This window comes from Pan paniscus, chromosome Y, assembly GCF_029289425.2.
Source record: "Pan paniscus chromosome Y, NHGRI_mPanPan1-v2.0_pri, whole genome shotgun sequence".
Lineage (NCBI taxonomy): Eukaryota > Metazoa > Chordata > Mammalia > Primates > Hominidae > Pan > Pan paniscus.
The window spans coordinates 38959228-38985492 of NC_073273.2; the positions used below are offsets into that span (position 1 = coordinate 38959228).

General features: G+C 38.6%; 1 protein-coding gene across 18 annotated transcripts in view; it reads right to left on the bottom strand.

The window, feature by feature from the left end:
* Window positions 1-26265, bottom strand: part of UTY (ubiquitously transcribed tetratricopeptide repeat containing, Y-linked) — a 254423-nt gene that overhangs the window by 22347 nt on the left and 205811 nt on the right. For 17 of the 18 annotated variants that reach the window (XM_063602062.1, XM_063602063.1, XM_063602064.1 and 14 more), the window contains one exon: window positions 6687-6813. In XM_063602062.1, the coding sequence (XP_063458132.1) occupies window positions 6687-6813 (127 nt within the window). Of the gene's footprint in view, window positions 1-6686; window positions 6814-21492; window positions 24942-26265 lie in introns of those variants that run through there. The other variant, XM_063602074.1, reaches the window with a different exon arrangement.

Consider the following 26265-nt stretch of genomic DNA (forward strand, 5'->3'; position numbering starts at 1 on the left):
TAAATTACTCAAATAATTTAAACAAGCTATAAATCAGTATGGACCAGGTTCTCCTTTTGTAATGCGACTACTGAAGAATGTTGCTGTTTTTAAAGAATGTTGCTGTTTTCAGTAGGATGAAAACTACTTACTTGTCTAACTCCTTACTTGAGCTTGTCTTACTCCTGCTTAGTTCTTACAATTTAAAACTCGGTGGGCAGATGAAGCTTCCATTCAGGCTGCTCACAATGCCCAGGCCCAACCTCAAATTAATGTAACTGCAGACCAGCTTTTGGGGGTTGGTGGCTGGGCTGGTTTAGATGCACAACTGGTCATGCGGGATGATGCCATAGAACAGCTTAGAGGAGTGTGCATTAGAGCTTGGGAAAAAATCACTTCAGGTGGGAAACAATACCCTGCCTTTAGTGCTATAAAACAGGGACCAAGAGAACCATACGTGGATTTTATAGCTTGGTTACAGGAGTCTCTTAAAAAGATGATTGCAGATTCGGCTGCTCAGTATATAGTGTTGCAGTAATTAGCTTTCGACAATGCTAATCCCAACTGCCAGGCTGCTCTGAGACCTATCAGAGGGAAAGCACATTTAGTTGATGATATCAAGGCCTGTGACAGTATCAGAGGTAATCTGCATAAAGCTACTTTGTTGGCACAGGCAATGGCAGGACTGAGAGTGGATAAAGGAAATACTCCATTTCCTGGAGCTTGTTTTAACTGTGGGAAGTACGGTCACACTAAAAAACAATGTAGAAAAAAATCAGCGAGTCAGGCTGCCAGACAGGGGAAAAAAGATAACTGCTGAGCCTGAAATATGTCCAAAATGTAAAAAAGGAAAACATTGGGCTAATCAGTGTCACTCTAAGTTTGATAAAGAAGGGAACCTGATTTCGGGAAACGCCATGAGGGGCCCGTCCCAAGCCCTGTTCTAAACTGGGGCATTTCCAGCTCAGGCCATTCCCTTACCCCCATATAACGTCTGTCCCCCGCCACAGCTGGTAGTACTGCAGTAGATTTATGCTGCACAAAAGCTGTGAGCTTTCTGCCTCAGGAACCCCCTCAAAAGGTCAACAGGAGTCTGTGGACCCTTGCCAGTGGGGATAATAGGATTCCTTTTAGGAAGGTCTAGTTTAGGTTTAAAAGGGGTACAAATACATTAGTCATTGATTCAGATTACTAAGGGGAAATTCAAATTGTTATACCTACTTCTGTTCCCTGGAAAGCAGAGCCAGGAGAGCGTATAGCACAGCTCCTGATTGTGCCATATGTGGGAATGGGAAAAAGTGAAATTAAATGAACAGGAGGATTTGGAAGCACAAATAAACAAGGCAAAGCAGCTTATTTGGTGAATCAAATTACTGATAAACGTCCTACCTGTAAAGTAACTATTCAGGGAAGACAATTTAAAGGTTTGGTAGATACAGGAGCGGACATTTCAATCATTTCTATACAGCACTGGCCATCCACGTGCCGAGTTCAAACCGCTCAATTTAACATAGTTGGAGTTGGTAAAGTCGCTGTAGTATATCAAAGTAGTTATATTTTGCATTGTGAAGGGCCCGATGGACAACCTGGGGCTATTCAACCAATTATAACTTCTGTACCTATACATTTATGGGGAAGAGATTTATTACAACAATGGGGAGCCCAAGTTCTAATTTCAGAACAATTATATAGCCCTCAAAGTCAACATACAATGCATAAAATGGGTTATGTCCCTGGTATGGGACTAGAAGAAAATTTGCAAGGTTTGAAAGAACCACTTCAAGTGGAAAGACAAAATTCTTTCTAAAGATTAGGAAATATTTTTTGATAGTGGCCATTGTTAAGCCTCTAGAACCTATACGTTTAAAATGGTTAACAGATAAGCCAATTTAGATAGAACAATGGCTGCTAAGTAAAGAGAAACTGGAGGCTTTAAAGAAATTAGTTACTGAACAATTAGAAAACAGGCACATAGCTCCAACATTTTCCCCTTCGAATTCTCCACTTTTCCTAATTATAAAAAGATCAGGTAAATGGAGAATGCTGACTTAAGAGCCATCAATTCAGTTATACAACCTATGAGAGCATTACAGCCGGGACTGCCTTCTCCTGCTATAATTCCAAAAAATTGGCCTTTAATAGTCATAGATTTAAAGGACTTGTTTCTTTACTATCCCTTTAGCTGAGCAAGACTGAATGGTTTGCATTTACAATTTCTGCGGTAAACAACCTGCAGCCTGCTAAGCATTATCATTGGAAAGTGTTGCCACAAGGCATGTTAAACAGTCCAACAATTTGCCAGAAGTATGTAGGGCAAGCAATTGAACCTACTCGTAAAAAATTTTCAGTGTTATATTATGCACTATATGGATGATATCCTTTGTGCTGCCCCCACTCGAGAAATATTACTCCAATGTTATGATCACTTGCAAAATGTGATTTCTCATGCTGGCTTAATTAATAGCTCCTGACAAAATTCAGACTACTCCCTACTCCTACTTGGGGACCTTAGTAAATGACACTACCATTGTGCCACAGAAAGTAACCATATGTAGGGATCAATTTAAAACATTAAATGACTTTCAAAAATTACTAGAGGACATTAATTGGATACAACCTGCTCTAGGCATTCCTACCTATGCTATGAGTAATCTGTCTTCTATCCTTAGATGAAATCCTAGTCTCACTAGCCCTCAGCAATTAACAAAGGAGGCTGAGACAGAGTTACAACTGACTGAGAAGCAAGTCAATAAAGCTCAAATAAATAGAATAGATCCAGAGAAGACTCTATATTTACAAATGTTTTCAACTCGGCATTCACCTACTGGTGTTATTGTCCAAGAACAGGACTTAGTAGAGTGGCTTTTTCTTCCACTTTTTCTTTCCATTTAGGAAAATGTCGATAATAATTTTCCTAAAACAAAGCTGTTTCAGTTTTTGAAATTAACTAATTGGATTCTCCCTAAAATAACTAAATTTAAACCAATTGAAGGTGCTGAGAATGTTTTCACAGATGGGTCTAGTAACGGTAAAGCTTCTTATTTTGGATTAAAAGGTAAAGTTTTCCAGACGCCCTATACTGCAGCTCAAAAAGCGGAGCTGGTAGCGGTAATTGAGGTATTGACTGCTTTTGATATGCCTGTTAGTATGATTTCTGATTCTACATACGTGGTTTATTCCACACAGTTAACTGAAAATGCTCAGTTACGACTTCATACAGATGAACAACTGATGACTTTATTTTCTCAACTGCAAACAGCAGTTAGAAGTAGAATGCACCCTTTTTACATCACTCACATTAGGGCTCATACGCCTCTTCCAGGACCTTTGAAGGGAATCAAATGGCTGATCACCTAGTTGCTAATGCAATATCTAATGCTAGACACTTTCACAATTTAACCCATGTTAATGCCTCTGGTCTCAAACACAGATACAGCATTACCTGGAAAGAAGCTAAAGCTATTATCCAGCGATGCCCAACTTGCCAAATGGCACATTCCTCATCTTTTACAGGAGGAATTAATCCTCGAGGATTGGAACCTAACTCTCTTTCGCAAATGGATGTCACATGTTCCCTCGTTTGGGAAGCTAGCTTACGTACATGTACGCATGGACACCTTTTCTCACTTTGTCTGGGCTACATGCCAATCAGGAGAGTTTTTTGCCTGTGTTAAACGTCATCTTTTGCAGTGTTTTGCGGTGATGGGCATTCCAGCTTCTATTACAACAATAATGCCCCAGGCTATACTAGCCAAGCTCTAGCTACATTTTTCTCTATGTGGAATATTAAACGCATTACTGGTATCCCATACAATTCTCAAGAACAAGCCATAGTGGAAAGAATGAATCTCTCCCTAAAACAGCAGTTGCAAAAGCAGAATGAGGGAGACAGAGAATATGGAACCCCACAGATGCAACTGAATCTAGCATTATTAACTTTAAATTTTCTGAGCCTGCCCAAAGGCCAGATGTTATCAGCAGCTGAACAGCATCTACAGAAACCAGCTGTAAAGACAGAAGCAGAACAACTGATTTGGTGAAGAGATCTGATTACAAAAAGTTGGGAAATAGGTAAAATAATAACTTGGGGTAGAGGTTATGCTTGTGTTTCTCCAGGCCAAAATTACAGCCAATTCTGACACCATCAAGACACCTGAAACCTTATCATGAGCCAGATGCCGAGGAAGAGACTCCGGGAGGATCCTGAGGATCCCCCGGTTACAGCCATGTTGAGACTGACACTGAGGAGGACCCCAACTGTCATGAGCAACACCCGTCAAACACAGCCAACCCCCTGGGGACAGACCAAGAAGCTGTCATAGATGGCAGAAGAAAACCTGGGGAAAGCAGGACAACCAGTCACAATGAGTAATTTAATGGTAGCTATGATAGTGGTTATCATCACTGCTGTGAGTATTCCTTCAATAATGGCTGACACAGAGAACAATTATACTTATTGGGCATATTTATCGATCTTGGCTGGCAATAATGCCTGGATGCAATCACTCCATGACACAGTTACACACGCTTTCTGATCTCAGTATTTACCATAATAAATGTGCTCCTATAATTGAGGCATACTGCCTTCAAAAACCTATTTGTAAACAAAATAGAACCTGGCCAGAAATAATGAACATACTTGTTTAGGAAGATTGCATTGCAGAACAGACACAGGTGCTGCACAACAATTCCTATGGAATCATTATTGATTGGTCCCCTAAGGGGATGTTTAGCTTAAATTGCACCTCTCAGTCTGTGTGCCATGGCCACACTATGTTCAGCTGGTCTGAACAAAACGGTCAGATGGTAGTGATGATAAGAAGTACACCAAAAGTTCCTATTATCTGGAACTATGGCAGTATAGTGGCACCTCAACCTCAAATGATATGGCTCATTGTAGAAGCTAAACATAAGGATTTGTAGAAACTATTAATAGCTCTTAATAAGATCAAAATTTGGGAAAGAATAAAAAAGCATCTAGAAAGACACTCTACAAACTTGTCTTTGGATATTGCAAAATTAAAGAACGAATATTTAAAACATCCCAGGCACACCTGACCTTAATGCCAGGAACTGGAGTGCTTGAAGGAGCTGCAGACAGATTAGCAGCTGGTAACCCATTAAAATGGATCAAAACACTGGGAAGCTCTGTGACTTCAATGATGATTATGCTTTTAATCTGTGTTGTTTGTCTTTGTCTAGTCTGCAGATGTGGATCCTGACTCCTGCGAGAAGTAGCTCACTGTGACAAAGCTGCCCTTGCTTTTACTGATTTGCAAATCAAAGGAGGGGGACATGTTGGGAGCAGGCCCCCCAAAACCTGGCCATAAACTGGCCCCAAAACTGGCCAGAAGCAGAATCTCTGCAGCATTGTGACATGTTCATGATGGCCACAACGCCCACGCTGGAAGACTGTGGATTTACGGGAATGCGGGCAAGGAACGCCTGGCCCGCCAAGGGTGGAAAACTGCTTAAAGGCATTCTTAAGCCACAAACAATAGCATTAGCGATCTGTGCCTTAAGGACATGCTCCTGCTGCAGTTAACTAGCCCAAACTATTCCTTTAATTCCGCCCATCCCTTTGTTTCCCATAAGAGATACTTTTAGTTAAGTTAATATCTATAGAAACAATGCTAATGACTGGCTTGCTGTTAATAAATACGTGGGTAAATCTCTGTTCGAGGCTTTCAGCTCTGAAGGCTGTGAGGCCCCTGATTTCCCACTTCACATCTCTGTATTTCTGTCTGTGTGTCTTTAATTCCTCTACGTAAGCTGGGTCAGGGCCTCCCCAGCCGAGCTAGACTCGGCAATCAACCATCGTTTTTTTCTGAAACACATAACATAGTCCTCTGCTCAGAAACTTAAAAGTTTTCGTTTATGTCAGAATATATATCATATTCCTTAAAATGAATCAAGATAATTTGCAAACTACAGACACAGCCTACCCTGATGGACTTTAAGAATTTGCCATCTACTTTCCAGCCACATTGAAATAATTAATTACCCTTTACTGAATACACTACTCCTTTTCCCAACCATACAATGTTCATAAAGCCTAATGATGTTCTATAAATCTCCAATTATTGCTATTTTTGTCTGCTGCAATCAGAATATTCTTCAAGAACTCAAATGTTAAGTTTGTGTGCTTGCAAGGAGAAAAACAGCAGAAAAATAATTTTCCTCAGTGTTTCTGTAGTAGTTTGTATTTATATTTAACCTCATATTCATCAGTTAGATGTGCATTACAATGTGTTGTTTATAGTTTGTCTCTGCAAGTAGAATGTAAACTTCTCCAGGGCAAGCAACACATGCTTATTCTGCACATCTTGTAAGCCTTGGTCAGAAGAGAAAAGTCAATAATGATTTATGAAATGAACCAGAAAGGACTTCATCCTGATCTGCCTGAATATTGAATTAAATCCTGTTTGTAGGCATCTGTGTACTTGCTATGGACTGTTCCTAGTTTAAAGTGAGATGATTATCATTTGGATAAGGATTTACTAAATAAATTCTTCTGTAGGAGATACTTTTAATAGATCTAGTTAGTGAAATATTGTATCAGCTGAGAACTTAGCCTAATAGTTTTAATAGTCAATTTCAATCAAAAGCATTACATAAAAGTATAGGTAAATTTAAAATAAAGCAACAACAATTCAAAACCTAGAGAATCCAAAACAAAACAACTATCAGTAGAAACAGTTACTCACCTCACAAATGCTACAGTAATGAGCTGGTTCATCATTTGTCCGCCCATGCCATATAACCTCTTTTCCTGCTGCAACAAGAGCTTCTCTCAATGTCTGACATTGCTTCAGAATTTTCAAAAGACAATACCTATTGTGGGAAAAAACTATTTGTGAGAGTAACTAAACACTGAATATTTTACATAAAAGGTATACCAATTAGAAATAACTTTGTGAATCTGGGTTCTAAAGTCTATTCACATGGTAATTTTTCTTTTCCTCAAATTTTCAAATGTGCATGCTGGACGATGACAATATTAAAATATTTAAAGTTGAGAATAACTGACATTTGACTATAAAAATGCAATGATCATAATCTACAATAAATTCATCCTTAATTAAAGATATATTATTTATTTGGGCTCTAATTTGGACAAGTAAAATAACTTTTGTAAGAGTCAATTTCTTCATCTTTGAAATAAAAGTTCAGAATTACAGGTTGGAATTTTTATGATTACAGAAAGGCAAGAAGGTTGCCTATACCCTCACAAGCAGTTATATAATAGATTTTAAAACTTTGGCACCACAGCAGATAATTATCTATGAATATGGTCACTACAAGATACAAAGTTAGCTCCAATATAACAACAAAGAAAAAAAAGTATTACTTGCTGAATTTTAATTTGAAAATGGTATAGTAGAGTCCTTCATTATTATTCACACTGACTTTTCTTATAATTTATACCTTTCCTACACATACTTGTGAGGATAACAATATATTGCAAACAATTACAAATACTGCTGATTTTCCTGTAACTTGCTGTCACTGCTCAAAACTGCCTGCTAAAGTTTCTGTGAATCTAAGTTTTTCAAAGCAGAGGTGGTATAGGTGATACTCTAAGGCACATTTCAACTCTAAACTTATCTTAGAAAGCATGATATGGGTTTAATAAAAATGCCATTAACACCTTTTGTAAACATATAACCTCCTGGAATCAGGAGAATTTGAGCTAATTTGGAGCTTGTTGCTCTGTTACACTACAGATACGGACTTGAAATTATCAGTATATGGATTACATACCAAATATTTGGGGGGAAAATGATCATATTATCAGTATGTAAAATTATTTTCCACATCTGTTTATTATCTTTCTTTCCCATGAGTGTAAGCATCATGAGCATGAGGCTTTATCTGTTTTGGTTTTGTAAACTGTTGTGGGACTAAATAACAACAGTTAAATTTTACAATATACATTAAGTTTTATATAAATTTAAATTTACGTAAAATTTTACAATATACATTAATGGCAGATTTAATTTCCTTCATTTATATTTTCTTGCCATTTGTTACTTGCCAGGTTAAACTATTACTTGTTATGTTTCTTTTCCTTACTTTTTAAATCAGAATTCCTATAAGTAACCCTGGGGCAAAATCATTAGGGATATTACATACAAAATATGCTAACTTATTTTAAAACATAAGTACAGCAATATAAGCCTAATGTGGCATGACAAATTCCTTAAGTATCATACAAAATACATAATTTTCAGTTTGCCTTTAGCAATTATGCCTACTTAGAAACAATGCCATATTTCTGCCTATATTTGAATTTCACCAGGAAAGTCTTATTGTGAGTTTTTTTGTGTATGAAAGATGTGCCAGGGGAGACAAGTAAAAAATTCCGTTCCTGTCAAAAAGTAAGAATATAAACCACACTGGATCTGTGGCACCTACTGACGTCTTCCTCCCATCCCTTTTCTACATGATTTCACTTCTGGGTACAGGGATATTACTGCAAAATAGTGCTTCAAAACATGTCATATTTCACAAGAAAATAATGCCTCAAACTTTATGAATTTGTGTTTTTGCAAATTCAACCATGTTTCCAAATGAGAAAATAAACTGCCACAAAGAGGCAGCAACCATGAAGGCTTAGTACCATACACAAGACATGGAATTGGTACTTTACATTAGATATGCCACACAATTCTCGTAACAGCTCAGTGCAAGAAGCATCCATACCCATTTTACTAAGTGGGAAATGTGGGAGTCAAAAAGGTAAAGTTTGCATGATGTTACAAGGCTATTTAATTAGGGATTAGGGATTTCCAAACTAAGTAATTTCAAGCTTCCTCTTACTATGTCTTCCATACTCTCTTCTGCTCACCATCTGTCAAATTTTGTACCTACTCACCCCACCACCCTGTGCCATTGTCTTTCATGAAGATAAAATCCTTGGGGCTAAAACAACATTACATTCCCCCAAATAATGAGGGTTAGTTTCTTCTTTTTTTAGATAGAGTTTTTTTTTTTTTTTTTTTTTGAGATGGAGTTTCGCTCTTGTTACCCAGGCTGGAGTGAAATGGCGTGATCTTGGCTCATGCAACCTCTGCCTCCTGGGCTCAAGCAAGGCTCCTGCCTCAGGCTCCCAAGTAGTTGCGATTACAGGTGCCCGCCACCATGCCCAGTGAATTTCTGTATTTCTAGTAAAAACGGGTTGCACTATGTTGGCCAGGCTGGTCTCAAACTCCTGACCTCAGGTGATCTGCTTGCCTTGGTCTCCCAAAGTGCTGGGATTACAGGCGTGAGCCACCATACGTGACCACAATGAAGCTTATTCTGTGCAATCAGTTTGGTTCTATTTGTTTCTCAACAGATGAACTTTCATTTCCAGTAATTCTCATTATTTTGACAATTACATCACAGTTTTTATTGTATTACTTTATACTCAGTTTTGAAATTTCATATAAAAACGAGACAAAACACTACAAAGGAACAGTGCTTTGTTGCTAGAAGTAAACACTAAGAATGAATAGTATTTCTATAGACACTACAGAAACAAATAGCTGAATATTACTAATATAAAATAATAATATTGTCATTATATATTACAACAGCCATTCCAGAAGCAGACTCTCTGGAATGATGGTAGAGAATTATAAGACCCAAAAGTGAAATCTTAAAAGCTGACTGCTGTTATATTAACAATATTGAATAACTCAATTGTGATTGCTCCATGTTCTGATGTATTCTCCTTCAAAGAAATTTTTATTCCTTACCACTTCAGAAGGCAGCAGTAGGAAATGAACAAAGAACAACAACAATTTTGAGAGGTAGAGGCTTTTATGGAGACCACATAAATGAGAATCTGATTCAATTAAAGGGCGTGGAAGAATACATAGAAAGTAATAGTATTAAGGGAAAGAATATTTAAAAGATTCAAGATAAATTTCAAGACTTGTTTTAACATAAACTGTCTGCTTTGGCTAATCCTTGAAACAGATTTCATCTGAAGAGAACTGAATGGCTTATAAAGAGTCACAAAAATGTACTGTTGACATTTCTTCCTTTTGCTCAATTTGAATAGATTTACCCTATGACAATTACAAATTCAATTTAAAAAATATAAAGGAAGGGAAATGAACAGGCATATTGTGGCCTTCTGTTAAGGCATAACACACCAGGAATACTGAGACGCCTAAAAGGCCACAGGATTTAGACAAAATCACTTTGTTAAAGTTATATATTTTACAATAATCTGCTCTGAAGAAAAGTGGGAAAAAAATAGAAGCTGGCTGGTTACATAGGTACACACATGCCATGGTGGTTGGCTGCACACATCAACCTGTCACCTACATTAGGTATTTATCCTAATGCTATTCCTCCCCTAATCCCCCACTCCCGACAGGCCCTGGTGTGTGATGTTCCCCTCCCTGTGTCCATGTGATCTCAATGTTCAACTCCCACTTAGGAGTGAGAACACGCAGTGTTTGGTTTTCTGTTCTTGTGTTAGTTTGCTGAGAATGATGGTTCCCAGCTTCATTCATGTACCTGTAAAGGGCATGAACTCATCCTTTTTTTTGGCTGCACAGTATTCCATGGTGTGTATGTGCCACATTTTCTTTATCCAGACTATTACTGATGGGCATGTGGGTTGGTTCCAAGTCTTTGTTATTGTGAACAGTGCTGCAATAAATATATGTGCATGTGTTTTTACAGTAGAATAATTTATAATCCTTTGGGTATGTACCCAGTAATGGAATTGTTGGGTCAAATAGTATTTATCATTCTAGATCCTTGAGGAATCACCACACTGTTTTCCACAATGGCTGAACTAATTTACACTCCCGCCAACAGTATAAAAACGTTTCTATTTCTCCACCTACTTGTGAGCATCTGTTGTTTCCTGACTTTTTAATGATCACCATTCTACACGGTGTGAGATGGTATCTCACTGTGGTTTTGATTTGCATTTCTCTAATGATCAGTGATGATAAGCTTTTTTTCATGTCTGTTGGCCACGTATCTTTTGAAAAGTCTCTGTTTATATCCTTAGCCCACTTTTTGATGTTTTTTTTCTTGTAAATTTGTAAAGTTCCTTGTAGATTCCAGATATTAGCCCTTTGTCAGATGGATAGATTGCAAAATTTTTCTCCCATTCTGTAGGATGCCTATTGATTTTGCTGTGGAGAAAACTCTTTAATTTAATTAGATCCCATTTGTCAATTTTGACTTTTGTTGACATTGCTTTTGGTGTTTTAGTCATAAAGTCTTTGCCCATGCCTATGTCCTGAATGGTATTGCCTAGGTTTTCTTCCAGGGTTTTTATGGTTTTTGGTCTTACGTTTAAGTCTTTAATCCATATGAGTTAATTTTGTATAAGGTGTAAAAAAGGGGTCCAGTTTCAGTTTTCTGCATATGGCTAGCCAGTTTTCCCAACACCATTTATTAAATAGGGCATACTTCCCTTATTGCTTGTTTTTGTCAGGTTTGTCAAGATCAGATGGTTGTAGATGTGAGGCGTTATTTCTGAGGCTTCTGTTCGGTTCCATTCATCTATATATCTGTTTTGGTACCAGTACCATGCTGTTTTGGTTACTGTAGCCTTGTAGTATAGTTCGAAGTCAGGTAGTGTGATGTTTCCAGCTTTGTTCTTTTTGCTTAGGATTGCCTTGGCTATGTGGGCTATTTTTTGGTTCCATATGAAATTTACAAGTAGTTTTTTCTAATTCTGTGAAGAAAGTCAGTGGTAGCTTGATGGGGATAGCACTGAAGCTATAAATTAATTTGGGCAGTATGGCCATTTTCTCAATGTTGATTCTTCCTATCCATGAGCATCGAATGTTTTTCCATTTGTTTGTGTCCTCTCTTATTCCATTAAGCACTGGTTTTGTAGTTCTACTTGAAGAGGTCCTTCACATCTCTTGTAAGTTGTATTCCTAGGTATTAAATTCTCTTTGTAGCTGTTGTGAATGGGGAGTTCATTCATGATTTGGCTTTCTATTACTGGTGTACAGGAATGCCTGTGATTTTTGCACATTGACTTTTCTTTCCTGAAACTTTGCTGAAGTTGCTTATCAGCTTTGGGAGATTTGGGGCTGAGATGATGGGGTTTTCTAAATATACAATCATGTCATCTGCAAACAGAGACAATTTGACTTCCTCTTTTCCTAACTGAATACCCTTTATTTCTTTCTCCTGCCTGATTGCCCTGGCCAGAACTTCCAACCCTATGTTGAATAGGAGTGGTGAGAGAGGGCATCCTTGTCTTGTGCTGGTTTTCAAAGGGAATGCTTCCAGTTTTTGGTCATTCAGTATGATATTGCTCATTCAGTTTATCATAAATAGCTCGATTATTTTGAGATACGTTCCATCAATACCTCGTTTACTGGGAGTTGTGAAGGGGTGTTGAATTTTGTTGAAGGCCTTTTCTGCATCTATTGAGATAATCATGTGTTTTTTGTCATTGGTTCTTTTATGGGATGGATTACGTTTATTGATTTGTGTATGTTGAACTAGCCTTGCATCCCAGAAATGAAGCCGACTTGATCCTAGTAGATAAGCTTTTTGATGTGCTGCTGGATTTGGTTTGCCAGTATTTTATTGAGGATTTTTGCATCGATGTTCATCAGGGATATTGGCATGAATTTTTTTTTATTTCTTGTGTCTCTGCCAGGTTTTGGTATAGAAATAATGCTGGTCTCATCAAATGAGTTATGGAGATGTCCCTCTTTTTCTATTGTTTGGAATAGTTTCAGAAAGAATGGTACCAGCTCCTCTTCGTACCTCTGATAGAATTTGGCTGTGAATTTGTCTGGTGCTGAGTTTTTTTTGGTTGATAGAGTATTAATTACTGCCTCAATTTCAGAACTTGTTATTGGTCTATTCATGGATTCGATTTCTTCCTGATTTAGTCTTGGGAGGGTGTATGTGTCCAGGAATTTGTTCCTTTCTTCTAGATTTTCTAGTTTATTTGCATAGAGGTGTTTATAGTATTCTGATTGTGGTTTGCATTTCTATGGGATCAGTGGTGATCTCCCCTTTATCATTATTTATTGCATCTATTTGGTTCTTTTTCCTTCTTTATTAGTCTGGATAGTGGTCTATTTTATGGATCTTTTCAAAAAATCAGCTCCTGGATTCATTAATTTTTTGAAGAGTTTTTTGTGTTTCTATCTTCTTTAGTCCTGCTGTGAAGTTCCTGCCTTAGTTACTTCTTGTCTTCTGCTGGCTTTTGAATTTGTTTGCTCTTGCTTCTCTAGTTCTTTAATTGTGATGTTAGTGTGTTGAATTTAGATTTTTCCTACTTTCTCCTGTGGGTATTCAGTGCTAAAAATTTCCCTTTATACAACGCTTTAGCTGTGTCCCAGAGATTCTGGTATGTTGTGCCTTTGTTCTCATTGGTTTCAAAGAACTTCTTTATTTTTTTCCTTAATTTCGTTATTTACCCAGTAGTCATTCAGGAGCAGGTTGTTCAGTTTCCATGTATTTGTGGGGTTTTGAGTGAGTTTCTAAAACCTGAGTTCTAATTTGATTGCACTGTGGTCTCAGAGACTGTTAAGATTTCCATTCTTTTTCATTTTCTGAGGTGTGTTTTACTTTCAATTATGTGGTCAGTTTCAAAGTAAGTGCAATGTGGTGCTGAGAAGAATGTATATTCTGTTGTTTTGGGGTGGAGAGTTCCATAGATGTCTGTTAGGTCTGCTTGGTCCAGAGCTGAGTTCAAAGTCCGGAATATCCTTGTTAATTTTCTGTCTTGTTGATCTAATACTGACAGTGGGGTATTAAGGCCTTCCACTACTACTGTCACTACTATTATTGTGTGGGAATCTAAGTCTCTTTGTAGGTCTCTAAGAACTTACTTTATAAATCCGGGTGCTCTTGTATTGGCTGTATATATATTTAGGAAAGTTAGCTCTTCTGGTTGCATTGATCCCTTTACCATTATGTAATGCCCTTCTTTGTTTCTTTTGATCTTTGTTGGTTTAAAGTCTGTTTTATCAGAGACTAGGATTGCAACCCCTCCTTTTATCTGATTTCCATTTGTTTGCTAAATCTTCCTCCATCTCTTTTTTTTTTTGATCCTAAGTGTGTCTCAGCACATGAGATGGGTTCTCCTGAATACAGCACACTGATAGGTCTTGACTGTCTATCCAATTTGCCAGTCTGTGTCTTTTTAATTGGGACATTTAGCCCACTATCATTTAAGGTTAATATTGTTATGTGTGAATTCGATCCTGTCATTATAATGCTAGCCCATTTAGTTAATGCAGTTTCTTCATAGTGTCGATGGTCTACAGAATTTGGTATGTTTTCGCAGTGGTTAGTTCCAGTTGTTCCTTTCTATATTTAGTGCTTCCTTCAGGAGCTCTATTAAGGCAGGCCTGGTGGTGACAAAATCTCTCAGCATTTGCTTGTTTGTAAATGATTCTGTTTTCTCCCTTGCTTATGAAGCTTAGTTTGGCTGGATATAAAATTCTGTGGATGTGAAATTCTGTGAAAACTACTTAAGAACGTTGAATATTGGCCCCCACTCTCTTTTGGCTCATAGGGTTTCTGCAGAGAGATCCAATGTTAGTCTGATGGGATTCTCTTTGTGGGTAACCTGACCATTCTCTGTGGCTGCCCTTAACATTTTTTCCCTCATTTCAACCTTGGTGAATCTGATGATTATGTGTCTTGGGGTTGCTCTCTCGAGGAGTATCTTTGTGGTGTTCTCTGGGTATTTCCTGAATTTGAATGTTGGGCTGTCTTGCTAGCTTGGAGAAGTTCTCCTGGATAATATCCTGGAGAGTGTTTTACAACTTGGTTCCACTCTCCCCCGTCACTTTCAGGTGTATCAATCAAATGTATGTTCGGTCTTTTCACATAGTCCCATATTTCTTGCAGACTTTGTTTATTCCTTTTCATTCTTTTTTCTCTAATCTTGCCTTCACATGTTATTTCATTAAGTTGTCTTCAATCTCTGATATGATTTCTTCCACTTGATCGATTCAGCTATTGATATTTGTGTAAGCTTCATGAAGTTCCCGTGCTGTGTTTTTCAGCTCCATCAGGTCACTTATGTTTTTCTTTAAACTGGTTGTTCTTGTTAGCAATTCGTCTAACCTTTTTTCAAGGTTCTTAGCTTCCTTGCTTTGGGTTAGAATATGCTCCTTTAGCTCACAGGAATTTGTTATTACCCACCTTCTGAAGCCTACTTCTGTCGGTTCATCAAACTCATGCTCTGTCCAGTTTTGTTCCCTTGCTGGTGAGGAGCTGTGATCCTTTGGAGGAGAAGAGGTGTTCTGGTTTTTGGAATTTTCAGCCTTTTTGGGCTGGTTTTTCCTTGTCTTCACTGATTTATCTAATTTTGATCTTTGATGTTGGTCACCTTCAGATGGGGTTTCTGTTTGGATGTTCTTTTTGTTGATGTTGATGCTATTCTTTTCTGCTTGTTAGTTTTCCTTCTAATATTCACCTCTGTTGCAGGTTTGCTGGAGTTTGCTGGAGGTCCACTCCAGACCTTGTTCGCCTGGGTATCACCAGTGAAGTCTGCAGAACAGCAAAGACTGCTGCCTGCTCCTTCCTCTGGAAGCTTTGTCCCAGAGCGGCACTCACCAGATGCCAGCTGGAGCTCTGCTCTATGAAATGTCTGTCAACCCCTGCTGGGAGGTGTCTCCTAGTCAGGAGGCATGGGGTTCAGGGACCTACCTGGGGAGGCAGTCTATCCCTTAGCAGAGCTTGAGCACTGTGCTGGGAGATCTGCTGGTCTCTTCAGAGCCAACTGGCAGGGAACTGTTTAAGTGTGCCATCCCTTCCCCCAGGTGCTATGTCCCAGTGAGATGGGAGTTCTATCTATAAGCCCCTGATTGGTGTTGCTGCCTTTCTTTCAGAGATGCCCTGCCCAGAGAGGAGGAATCTAGAGAGGCAGTCTATAGCGGCTTTGTTGAGCTGCAGTGGATTCTGTCCATTCTGACCTTTCCAGAGGCTTTGTTTACACTATGAGGGGAAAACTGCCTACTCAAGCCTCAGTAATGGCAGACACCCCTCCCCACACCAAGCTCGAGTGTCCCAGGTTTACTTCAGACTGCTGTGCTGGCAGCGAGAATTTCAAGCCAGTGGATCTTAGCTTGCTGGGCTCCATGGGCTCTGCTAAGCTAGACGACTTGACTCCCTGGCTTCAGACCCCTTTCCAGGGGATTGAACTGTTTTGTCTTGGTGCCCTTCCAGGCTCCACTGTGGGCATGAAAAAAACAAAACAGAACAACAACAAAAAAAACTGCAGCTAGCTCAGTGTCTGCCCAAATGGCCGCCCAGTTTTGTGCTTGAAACCCAGGGCCCTGGTGGTGTAGGCACCTGAGGCAATCCTCTGGGTCTGTGGGTTGAAGATTGAGAAAAGCATAGTATCTGAGCCAAGTGCATGATTCCTCATGGTACAGTCCCTCACGGCTTCCCTTGGCTCAGCGAGGGAGTTCCCTGACCTCTTCCCAGATGAGGCAACACCCAACTCTGCTTTGGCTCCGCCTCTATGGGCTGCACCCCCTTTCTAACCAGTCCCAGTGAGATGAGCAGGGTGCCTTAGTGAGAAATGCAGAAATCTGCCTTCTGCATTGATTTCACTAGGAGTTATAGACCAGAGCTGTTCCTATTTGGCCATTTTGCCAGCCACCTCCTAGAGTCAAATCAATTTTATTTCTTAAGACTTTTTTTTAGTTGTTTGGATAAAAGAATATATGAAAAGGCGTGGAATAAAAATGGCTTCTGCATTGAAAGAAAAGAACAAATAAGGTTTTGCAGCAAAATAAGTAATCAAGGAAATGACTGTGTTCTTGGCATGCTGCTTCAACAGGGATGATCTTATAGCCAACACAATAAGCCTTAGCATTTGCATTGTCACTGGGCTCATTCAACCTAAGCTATCTTCAGTAGACTCTCCCCTCTAAAGAGCATGTACATTTTGATTTTACCTATCCTCATAATGACCATTTGCTCATTTTAATAGGAAAACGCACACCCGTGGGTAGGGATTTAAGATGCTAATGAGACATATGACATATGAACAAGTATCCTGAGGACCCAGAGGACCACCCACAACATGCTTACTAGCAACATCTTTCCGACCTCCTTACAAATAATCATGTAAGATTCCCATACAGGGAGTCTCCCTCAGGCCAGTTTCATACCTATAAGCAGCCCATCCTCTCTCAGGGTGTCATCTCTCTTTTTCTCAGGGTGTATTCTCTCTATTCTGTACCTAAATTTCAACATACTCTTTTTCTTTTGCAAAGAATTACTCTATGCCACACCCCTTTTGCTGTGTGTCTCTTGTTTACATTATTTTAATCTAAGAAGACAAAAACCAAGGTATCACAATAACCATCAACAATTTCACTAAACATTTGATAAACCTGACAATTCTATTTGAAATACATTGTGCATTCTATTCTACATAGTGTACATGTCTGGGTGTGGTAGCTCACGCCTGTAATCCCAGCACTTTGGGAGGTGGAAGTGGGGGTATCCCTTGAGCTCAGGAGTTTGAGACTAACCTCGGCAACACAGCAAAACCCTTTGTTTACCAAAAATACAAAAAATTAGCCGGTGTGGTGGCAGGCACTTGTGGTCCCAGTTACTTGGGAGTCTAAGGTGGTAGGATTGCTTGAGCCTGGGAGGTAGAGATGGCAGTGAACCAAGATTATGTCAGTGCACATAAGCCTAGGTGACAGTGAGACCTTGTCTCAAAAACAAACAAACAAAAAAACCTCTAATCTACATAGGGTACATAGTGTATTCTAACTTAATCAATAACCTATTTGTACAATGATAAGACACTTAAGATGATGAGGACTGTGGATAGCAAAGACAACAGGCTAGAGAAATGAAGCCTTCTAAAAAGAGATGCTTTAGAGTTGGATTTTATTCAGAGTAGAGGATAAAATATACTTGAAATAAAATATGCTTGTAATATTAGAATAAGGAAAAGTATTGATTAGAAATAAAAATAACAAAATAAAACAACTTTAAAAATGTAACAATGAGGGGCTTTATTTTCCTGGGCAATTGATGCACACTACAGATTCATAAATAAATATGTTAGGGAATGAGGAAATTCAGGTATACAAAAAAGGAAGCTGAGATTTAAATACAAACAGTATGGCTCTAGTGTCTATGTATCCATTACTTTGTAGTAAACTAGTTTCTTTGGAGCAAATCCTGGGCCTGAGTTTCCTCACCTATAAAAAGAGAATAATGACACCTATTTTATAATAATACTATGAAGAGTAAGATAATAAGAATGAGAGTGTTAACATACATACAGTAAGCAGAATAACAACTACATCCACCTCCCTAACAAGGATGTCCACATCTTAATTCCCATAATGTGATTATGTGATGCAGCAAGGCAAAGGAAATTAAATTTGCAGATGAATTTAAGGTATCTCATCAGCTGACCTTGAAATCTGACAATTATCCTGTATTATCTGGCTAGGTCCAATATAATGGCAAGGGGCCATAAAAATAAAAGAGGGAAACAGAAGCATTAGAGTCAGAATGATGCAATGTGAGAAAGACATGATCAGACTCTGCAGGTTTCAAAGACAGAAGGGGTCCATAAATCAAGGAATGTAGACAGTCTTAAGAAGCTAGAAAAAGCAAGCCAACAGATTCTTCCTTACAATTTCTTCCTAGATCTCTAAGATAATAAATTTATGTGTTAGGTCAGGAAATCTGTAGTATTTTGTTAAAGTAGCAATATAAAACTATTATGATATGCAAAAGGTTTAAAAATTTGTACTCAATAAATGAAAAACAACATATTATCTGAACTCAGTATGAAAAATTCCTAAACACAGTTAAAATAATTACAATTATTAAAGTTTAGTTTTTGAGTTTGAAAAAGTTGTGGCATAAGTGCCATCTGAAATTTTAGTAGTTCACACATTGAAAACATGTTCAGACCATTCTCTACTATCAGGCCCAAATAATTTCTGAAAAATCATGTAAGATATTGTTACTATTTATTACTTTTGCAGAAAAGGAAGCTAGAATTATAGAAGTTTAGTAACTGGCCATGAGACTCCAAGACAAAGAAGTGAAGAAACCAAGATTATATGCAGATCGGACTCCAGGGCTTGGATTTCTCACCACTGTTCTATTCTGTTCTCCTTTTAACACTTTTTTGTGACATTAAATAGAACATCTCCCAAGTCTACAAAGTTAAAGACAGAAAAATAACAGTTGTTACATCATAAGAAGCATAACGAACGAAAGTACATTTACGTTTAAGACAGCAAATTTTAAAAGTGAAATAAAAGTAATGCTTTAAATGATAGTCAAAGGATATGTAACAAATGAACTTTAGGTTGATTTCTTTGGAACTGAACTGTTTAAATTTCAGAAAATTAATTAATTAATTAATTTATTGGCATAGTTTCACTCTGTCACTGAGGCTCAGTGCAGTGACTTGGCTCACTGCTGTGACCTATACCTTCTGGGCTCAAGTGATTCTCCCTTTTCAGCCTCCTGAGTAGCTGAGACCACAGGTGCACAGCACCACACCTGGGGAAGAAAATTTACTTTTTAACTACTAGTTTGTGTATTTTTAACTACTAGTTTGTGTTACTTTTTAACTACTAGTTTATGTATTGAATTCTACAATACATAATTATTTGGGGGATCATTAAGGATGGATTTTTAAAACTATGTATTCTAAAAAGAATGATTTCTACTTTAATTCCTGTCTGACATACTCCCCTGAATTAAAGATTTCCTAAAGTTCAACTTTTCAGAAGAAAATGTGATACTTATTATTGTTTTGGATGGATTTCCAAGTGGCCTCATATTTATCATGGTGCTTTAAATAGCAAAAAACAAACTAACCTATTGTTGCGTAACCCAGAATTAATAATGTGGTTAACTGATAATAAGGTTAGTTAACCTCCCTCTAAAGTTTTTACTTTTTACTATGCTTCTCACAGGTAGTCTTATTTATTATTGTAGCAGATCACATCTGCCATTTAACTACACAAAGAAGGTCCTTTTAAATTACACTGAAAAATCTAACCAGTACCTGCAGCCTTATCACTTAATTCCTTTCAAGGATTCTGTTCAAAGAAATGCTTTTAATAGTAAACCATAATGAATACACAAGTCTCATGAAAACGAAGAGTCACAGAACTATATAAAGAATACACAGACCAAAACAATACATTTCAAGTATCTGAAACTATCAATAAGTTGCAAAAAGTGAGGATTTCCTTTCACTTTCGATAAAGTCATTTTAAAATTAAAATCAAGAGTAGAAATCTTTATTTTGATGAACACAGATAAAGGGCAGGAACAAATACCTTTTCACTAATTTTTTTAAGCTTTAAGGTAAATTTAGTAACATCTCATAATACAAAATGAAAATTATATACTATATATAATAAACATTTTTATCACAGCAATATTATAGTTTTACTTGCCTGATTATATCACAGCAATATATTATATATAAAATTTTAAATATTTAAATATATTTTTATAAAAAATATTATGTACATAAAAATATATTTATATATTACACAGCAACATTGTATCACAGCAACTGTTGTGGATACAATCAGGAAAATACTACGCTGCAACATTATTTCCACTACTTCAAAAAAAAAAAAGTCTAACCTGTATCAAATACAAGGAAATGAACCGGATAGATAAAAAAATAGGGAACATTCTAAAAACAACTGGCTTCTTTTAAATCTGTTTCTTAAAGAAAGAATGTATTAGAAAGGGTTCTTACATACTTACAAAAGACTAAACAGATACAACAACCGAGTACTAAATTTAATGGGAACCTTAAGTGAACCTGAACTGAGAATAAGAATGGATTCTGAAAAGAAGCAAGATCTTTATCAAGTATTTTTCCTAATGCTATCCCTCCCCTAGCCCCCCACTCCTTGACAGGCCCTTCCCTGTGTCCATGTGTTCTTACTGATTAACTCCCACTTATGAGTGAGAACATGCAGTGTTTGGTATTCTGTTCTTGTGTTAGTTTGCTGAGAATGATGTAGATGACAGGTTCACGGGTGCAGCAAACCACCATGGCATGTGTATACCTATGTAACAAACCTGCACGTTCTGCAGATGTACCTCCAAACTTGAAGCATAATAATAAAAAAATAAATAGGCCAGGTGCAGTGGCTCCCAGCACTTTGGGAGGCTGAGGTGGGCGGATCACCTGAGGTTGGGAGTTCGAGACCAGCCTGACCAACATGGAGAAACCCCGTCTGTACTAAAAATACAAAAATTAGCTGCCAGGCATGGAGGTGGGCAACTGTAATCCCAGCTACTAGGGACGCTGAGGCAGGAGAATCACTTGAACCCAGGAATCGGAGGTGCAGTGAGCTGAGATCACGCCACTGCACTCTAGCTTGGGCAACAAGAGCAAAACTCTGTCTCAAAAATAAATAAATAAATAAATAAATAAATAAATAAAAAAAAATAAAAAAATAAATAAGTGAAGCAAGACTTTTAAAAAGGCCGTTTTTTAATAGGGTGTAAATTTTATCTAGATATAATATAATGTTTTTAATTTTCTTAGGTATAACAATGGTATAGTGGCTATGAAAGGAAATTACTGTATTAAAGATGCAGAGATGAATTATTTGGGGTCGCATACAATATATGTAATGTAATTTCACCTAGTTCACCTAAACATGTTTATGTGAGCATATTAATATAGAAAGCCTACAAATAAACACGGCAAAAACTTAACTGATAAAAGCAGGTGAATGTTCTATCAGCATGCAGCGTACTATCTCCCTAACTTTTCTGTAGGTTTGAAAAATTCCAAAATACAATATCTGGGGGAAAGTATTCATATGTATATTGGGAAAGTGTAGCTATTGGCAAATTTGATATATTTAAAAATGCATCTTAATATAGAAAAAGTGTAGGAGTTGAATAAATTAAAACGAGGTTAGTCAATCTATTAATGTAGTACTTAATGCAGTCCTTCCATGGTGTTATGAAAATAGCTAAGAGTTCAGAAACGTCAGTATTCATCACCTTATCAACAACTATTTAGTACTCTAGCCTATATTTCAGACTCCTTTTCTAAGCAATTGATGTGTACATAAACCTGATCTTTTAACAGAAATTTTTACCTAAACATTCTTTGAAGATTTAAATTCTACATGTCTAAAAGCCAAGATGATAAGTACTACTCTCTACAACTAACTCATCTGTCTTCCTTATCCTTTAGCTTCAATCTCAGTGACAGGCATAAACGATGCCTGAGTGAAGCACGCCGAAGTCCAGCAATTCTGATTCCTCATTTTTCCTATTCTTTAACAGAAATACTCTTTCAGGTTCTGTTCCTCACTAAGATTTTCTAATGTTTTCTCTCTCTCAGGGCAATTACAAACTAGTACACGGAACGCCTCAGTTAGCTTCCTCCTTTAAATCTGAAGTTCTGCATTTCCAAAGTTTTTTCTAACATCAGTATCCAACTTCTCAAAGTTGTCACTGTCTTGAAGTGAAGTCATGTGTCACAATTATTAAGAAGTGTTTTCATATTAGAAAGATATGTTTTTAAATACTTTGTCTCTAACTAGGTACATGATATAAGGCTACAATAATTGAGATAAGGCTGGGTGCAGTGGCTCAAGCCTGTAATCCCAGCACTTTGGGAGGCTGAAGCAGACAGACCATTTGAAGTCAGGAGTTTTGAGCCCTGTCTTGACGACATGATGAAATCCTTTCTCTACATAAAAAAGAAAAAAATTGCTGGGCATGGTGGTATGTTCCTGTGGTCCTAGCTACTAAGTGGGGCTGAGGTGGGAGGATCACTCGAACCTGGGAGGTTCTGGCTACAGTGAACCCTAATCATACCACTGCACTGTAGCCTGGGTAACAGAGCAAGACCCTGTATCAAAAATGAATGAATGAATGAATGAATAAATAAGTAGAGAAAGGAAGAAAGATATAAAACTTCCCCAAACTGCAGAAGAAAAGCATATTCGAATTCATTATGCCCAAAAACCCCAAATAAACTAAGCATCAAAAGATCTTTGCCAGGACACATTATTTAATTGCTTAAAATCAAAGACAACGGCTGGGCGTGGTGGCTCACGCCTATAATCCCAGCACCTTGGGAAGCTGAGGCGGGCGGATCACGAGGTCAGGAGATTGAGACCATCCTGGCTAACATGGTGAAACCTCGTCTCTACTAAAAATACAAAAAATTAGCTGGGCGTGGTTGCAGCCTAGCTGCAACCTGTAGTCCCAGCTACTCTACTCGGGAGGCTGAGGCAGGAGAATGGCGTCAACCCGGAAGGCAGAGCTTGCAGTGAGCTGAGATCACGTCACTGCACTCCAGCCTGGGTGACAGAGCGAGACTCGTCTCAAAACTGCCCCTCTCAAAAAAACAAAGACAAAGAGAGTTTTGAAAATAGCAAGAGAAGAACAAACCATCACATTTAAGGGAATCAGCAGAAACTTTACAAACCAGAGAAGACTGTGGTAATATTAAGAGTAAGAAAAAACAAAACAAAACAAAAACAAAAACAAAAACAAATCTGCCCTCAAAAAATAATATGCTCAGCAAAATTATCCTTTAAAATTAAAGGAGACGTAAAGTCTTTCTCAGACACACAAAACTGAGTGAGTTAGCAGCAGATCTGCCTTAACAGAAATGCTTAAAGAAGTTCTTCAAATTGAAACAAAAACATGCTAAAAAGCAAAGCAAAAACAGAAAAACATAACTCTGAATGTAAGTTCAAGAACACATAAAAATTAATGCAACACTGTACAAGTGGTGAATAATTTACTCTTAACCCTAATACAAGAGTTAGAAGATTAAAATGTGTTAATACAATGTTAAAAGAGGCAAACTAATTTTAAGAGCATAAAATGTGTGTTATCTGCGGGCAGTAAAAATGTTGTGTTTTGTATGTGATTCAAATTAAGTTGTTTTCAATTTAAAATAGAAGGGTTAACTACAATATACTTTAGAAGGGAACAAGAGGGCCATAAAGGACACTCCAGTTATCATCACCCCTGCAGGAACACCAAACTGATCAACTATTCACACACGAAAGCACCTTCATCAGAAGCAAAACTCAGGTAAGCAATCACCGTACCTAGTTTTGACACAATATTTTTTAAAAAGCACTGAAGGAGGTAGAAAAGACACTTTCGAATCACTGACATCACCCATCCCCAAACCCCGTCAGTGACTGTGTTGAGCAAAGAACGTGTGCATGGAGGAAAGAGAGCTGTGACTGCTGGACTTTGCATTGAAACTCTGTGCTGCCTTGCTTCAGTGAAAAGCAACATGAGGAAAAATTCTGCTGGTACCCACTGGGGGAGCATTTAGACCAGATCTAGCCAGAGAACTGTCCTTCCCAGCAGTCAGAACCTGAGTTCTGGCTAGTCCCGTCACTACAGACTAATGTGCTCTTGGGTACTAAATGAACATAAAAGTCAGTATCTGCCACAAAGACTGTAGTTCTCAGGCAAGTCCTAGTGCTGTACCGGGCTCAGAGCCATTGGACTTGAGGTGCATGTGACCAAGTGAGAGACCAGTGAGGGTAGCCAAGGGAGTAACTGTGTCACCCTTCCCCAGTTCTAGGCAGCACTGCTTGCAGCTCTTGGAGAGACTCTTTCCTTTCATTTGGGGAGAAAAAGGTGAATAAAGAGGACTTTGTCATGCAACATGAATACCAGCTCTGCCAGAGTAGAACAGGGCGCCATCATGCAGAGTCCTGAGGCCCCCTTTCCAGGCCATACTTCCTGGATGACATTTCTAGACATACCCTGGGCCAGAAAAGAACTCACTCCTTTGAAGGAGAGGAGAAGACCCAGTTCTGGCAAGATTCAACATCTGCAGGCTACAGAGGCCTTGGGTCTTGAAGTATCAGCCATACCTTGACAGTATTTGTCACAATTCTTAGCTGAGACCTCGGGCCATGCTGGCTTCAGGTGTGACCCAGTATATTCTCAACAGGGGTAGCCATGAGGAAATATTCCTTCTGTTTGAGGAAAGGAGAGGGAAGAGGTAAAGGGGACTTTGTCTTGCAGTTTGGGCACTAGTGTGGCCACAGTTGGGTAGAGCATAAAGCAGGTTCCTGGGGCCCCCAATTTCAGGTGTTGGCACTTGGATGGCATTCTGGACCCACTCTAAGAAAAAAGGAGCCTGCTGGCCTAAACAGAGAGATCCAAATCTGACTGCATTCAGCATAAGCTGACTGAAGAGCTCTTGGGCCTTCGGTGAACTTCGGTGGAGCCAGGCAGAACTTTCTGTGACTCTGGAAGTACAGAAACCATGTGGACAGACTACTTCTGCAAGAAGTAGAAGGAAGAGTAGGGCAGACTTTGTCTTGTAAGTTTGGGTACCAACTCATACTCAGTAGAAGAGAGCACCAGGTAGAATCCTAACATTCCAGACTCAAGGCCTTGTCTCTTAGGTGGCATTTCTAAACTCCCTCTTGGCTGGGGAGAAGCCTGATGTCTTGAAAGGAAGGACACATTCCTGGCTGCATTCACCATCTGCTAATTGATGTAGGTGGGGAAATAACAGAAGGAGCCAGACAGTGGTCACCCTGGGGCTTTGGGTTAGAGCCCGTGCTGTGCTGGGTTTGGATCTGAACCAGTGCAGTCCCTGTGGTGATGGCCACAAGGGTGCTTGTGTCACCTGTCCCTCAGCTCCAGGAGTCTCAGCATGGTGAAAGTCTCGAGTTAAAATGGTGAAAGTGTCTGCCCCCATTTGTTTGAAGAAAAGTAAGGGAAGAGAACAAGAGTGTATACCTGGTAATACAGAGAATTCTACTGAATCATTCCCAAGACCATGAAGGCAGTAACTCTATGAGTTCATAAAAATCACAGTGTTACTGGGCTTGGGGTGCCCCTTAGGCAGATACGGCTGCAGCAACCAAAGATTTTTTTCTTTAGAGATGGAGTTTCACACTGTTGCCTGGGCTCGAGTGCAATGGCATGACCTTGACTCACTGCAACCTCTACCTCCCAGGTTCAACCGATTCTCCTGCCTCAGGATCTCCAGAGTAGCTGGGATTACAGATGCCCATGACCATGCCTGGTAATTTTTTTATTTTTAGCAGAGATGGGATTTCACTATGTTGGCCAGGTTGATCTCGAACTCCTGACCTCATGATCTACCTGCCTTGGACTTCCAAAGGGCTGGGATTACAAACATGAGCCACCATATCCAGCCTGACCAAAGATTTAGATTACAACATCAAATCGCCTTTGAATACCTAGAAAACCTTCCTCTAAGAAAGACAGGTAGAAGCAGTCCCAGACATGAAGACTACAATAAATAACTCCTCAATGCCCAGA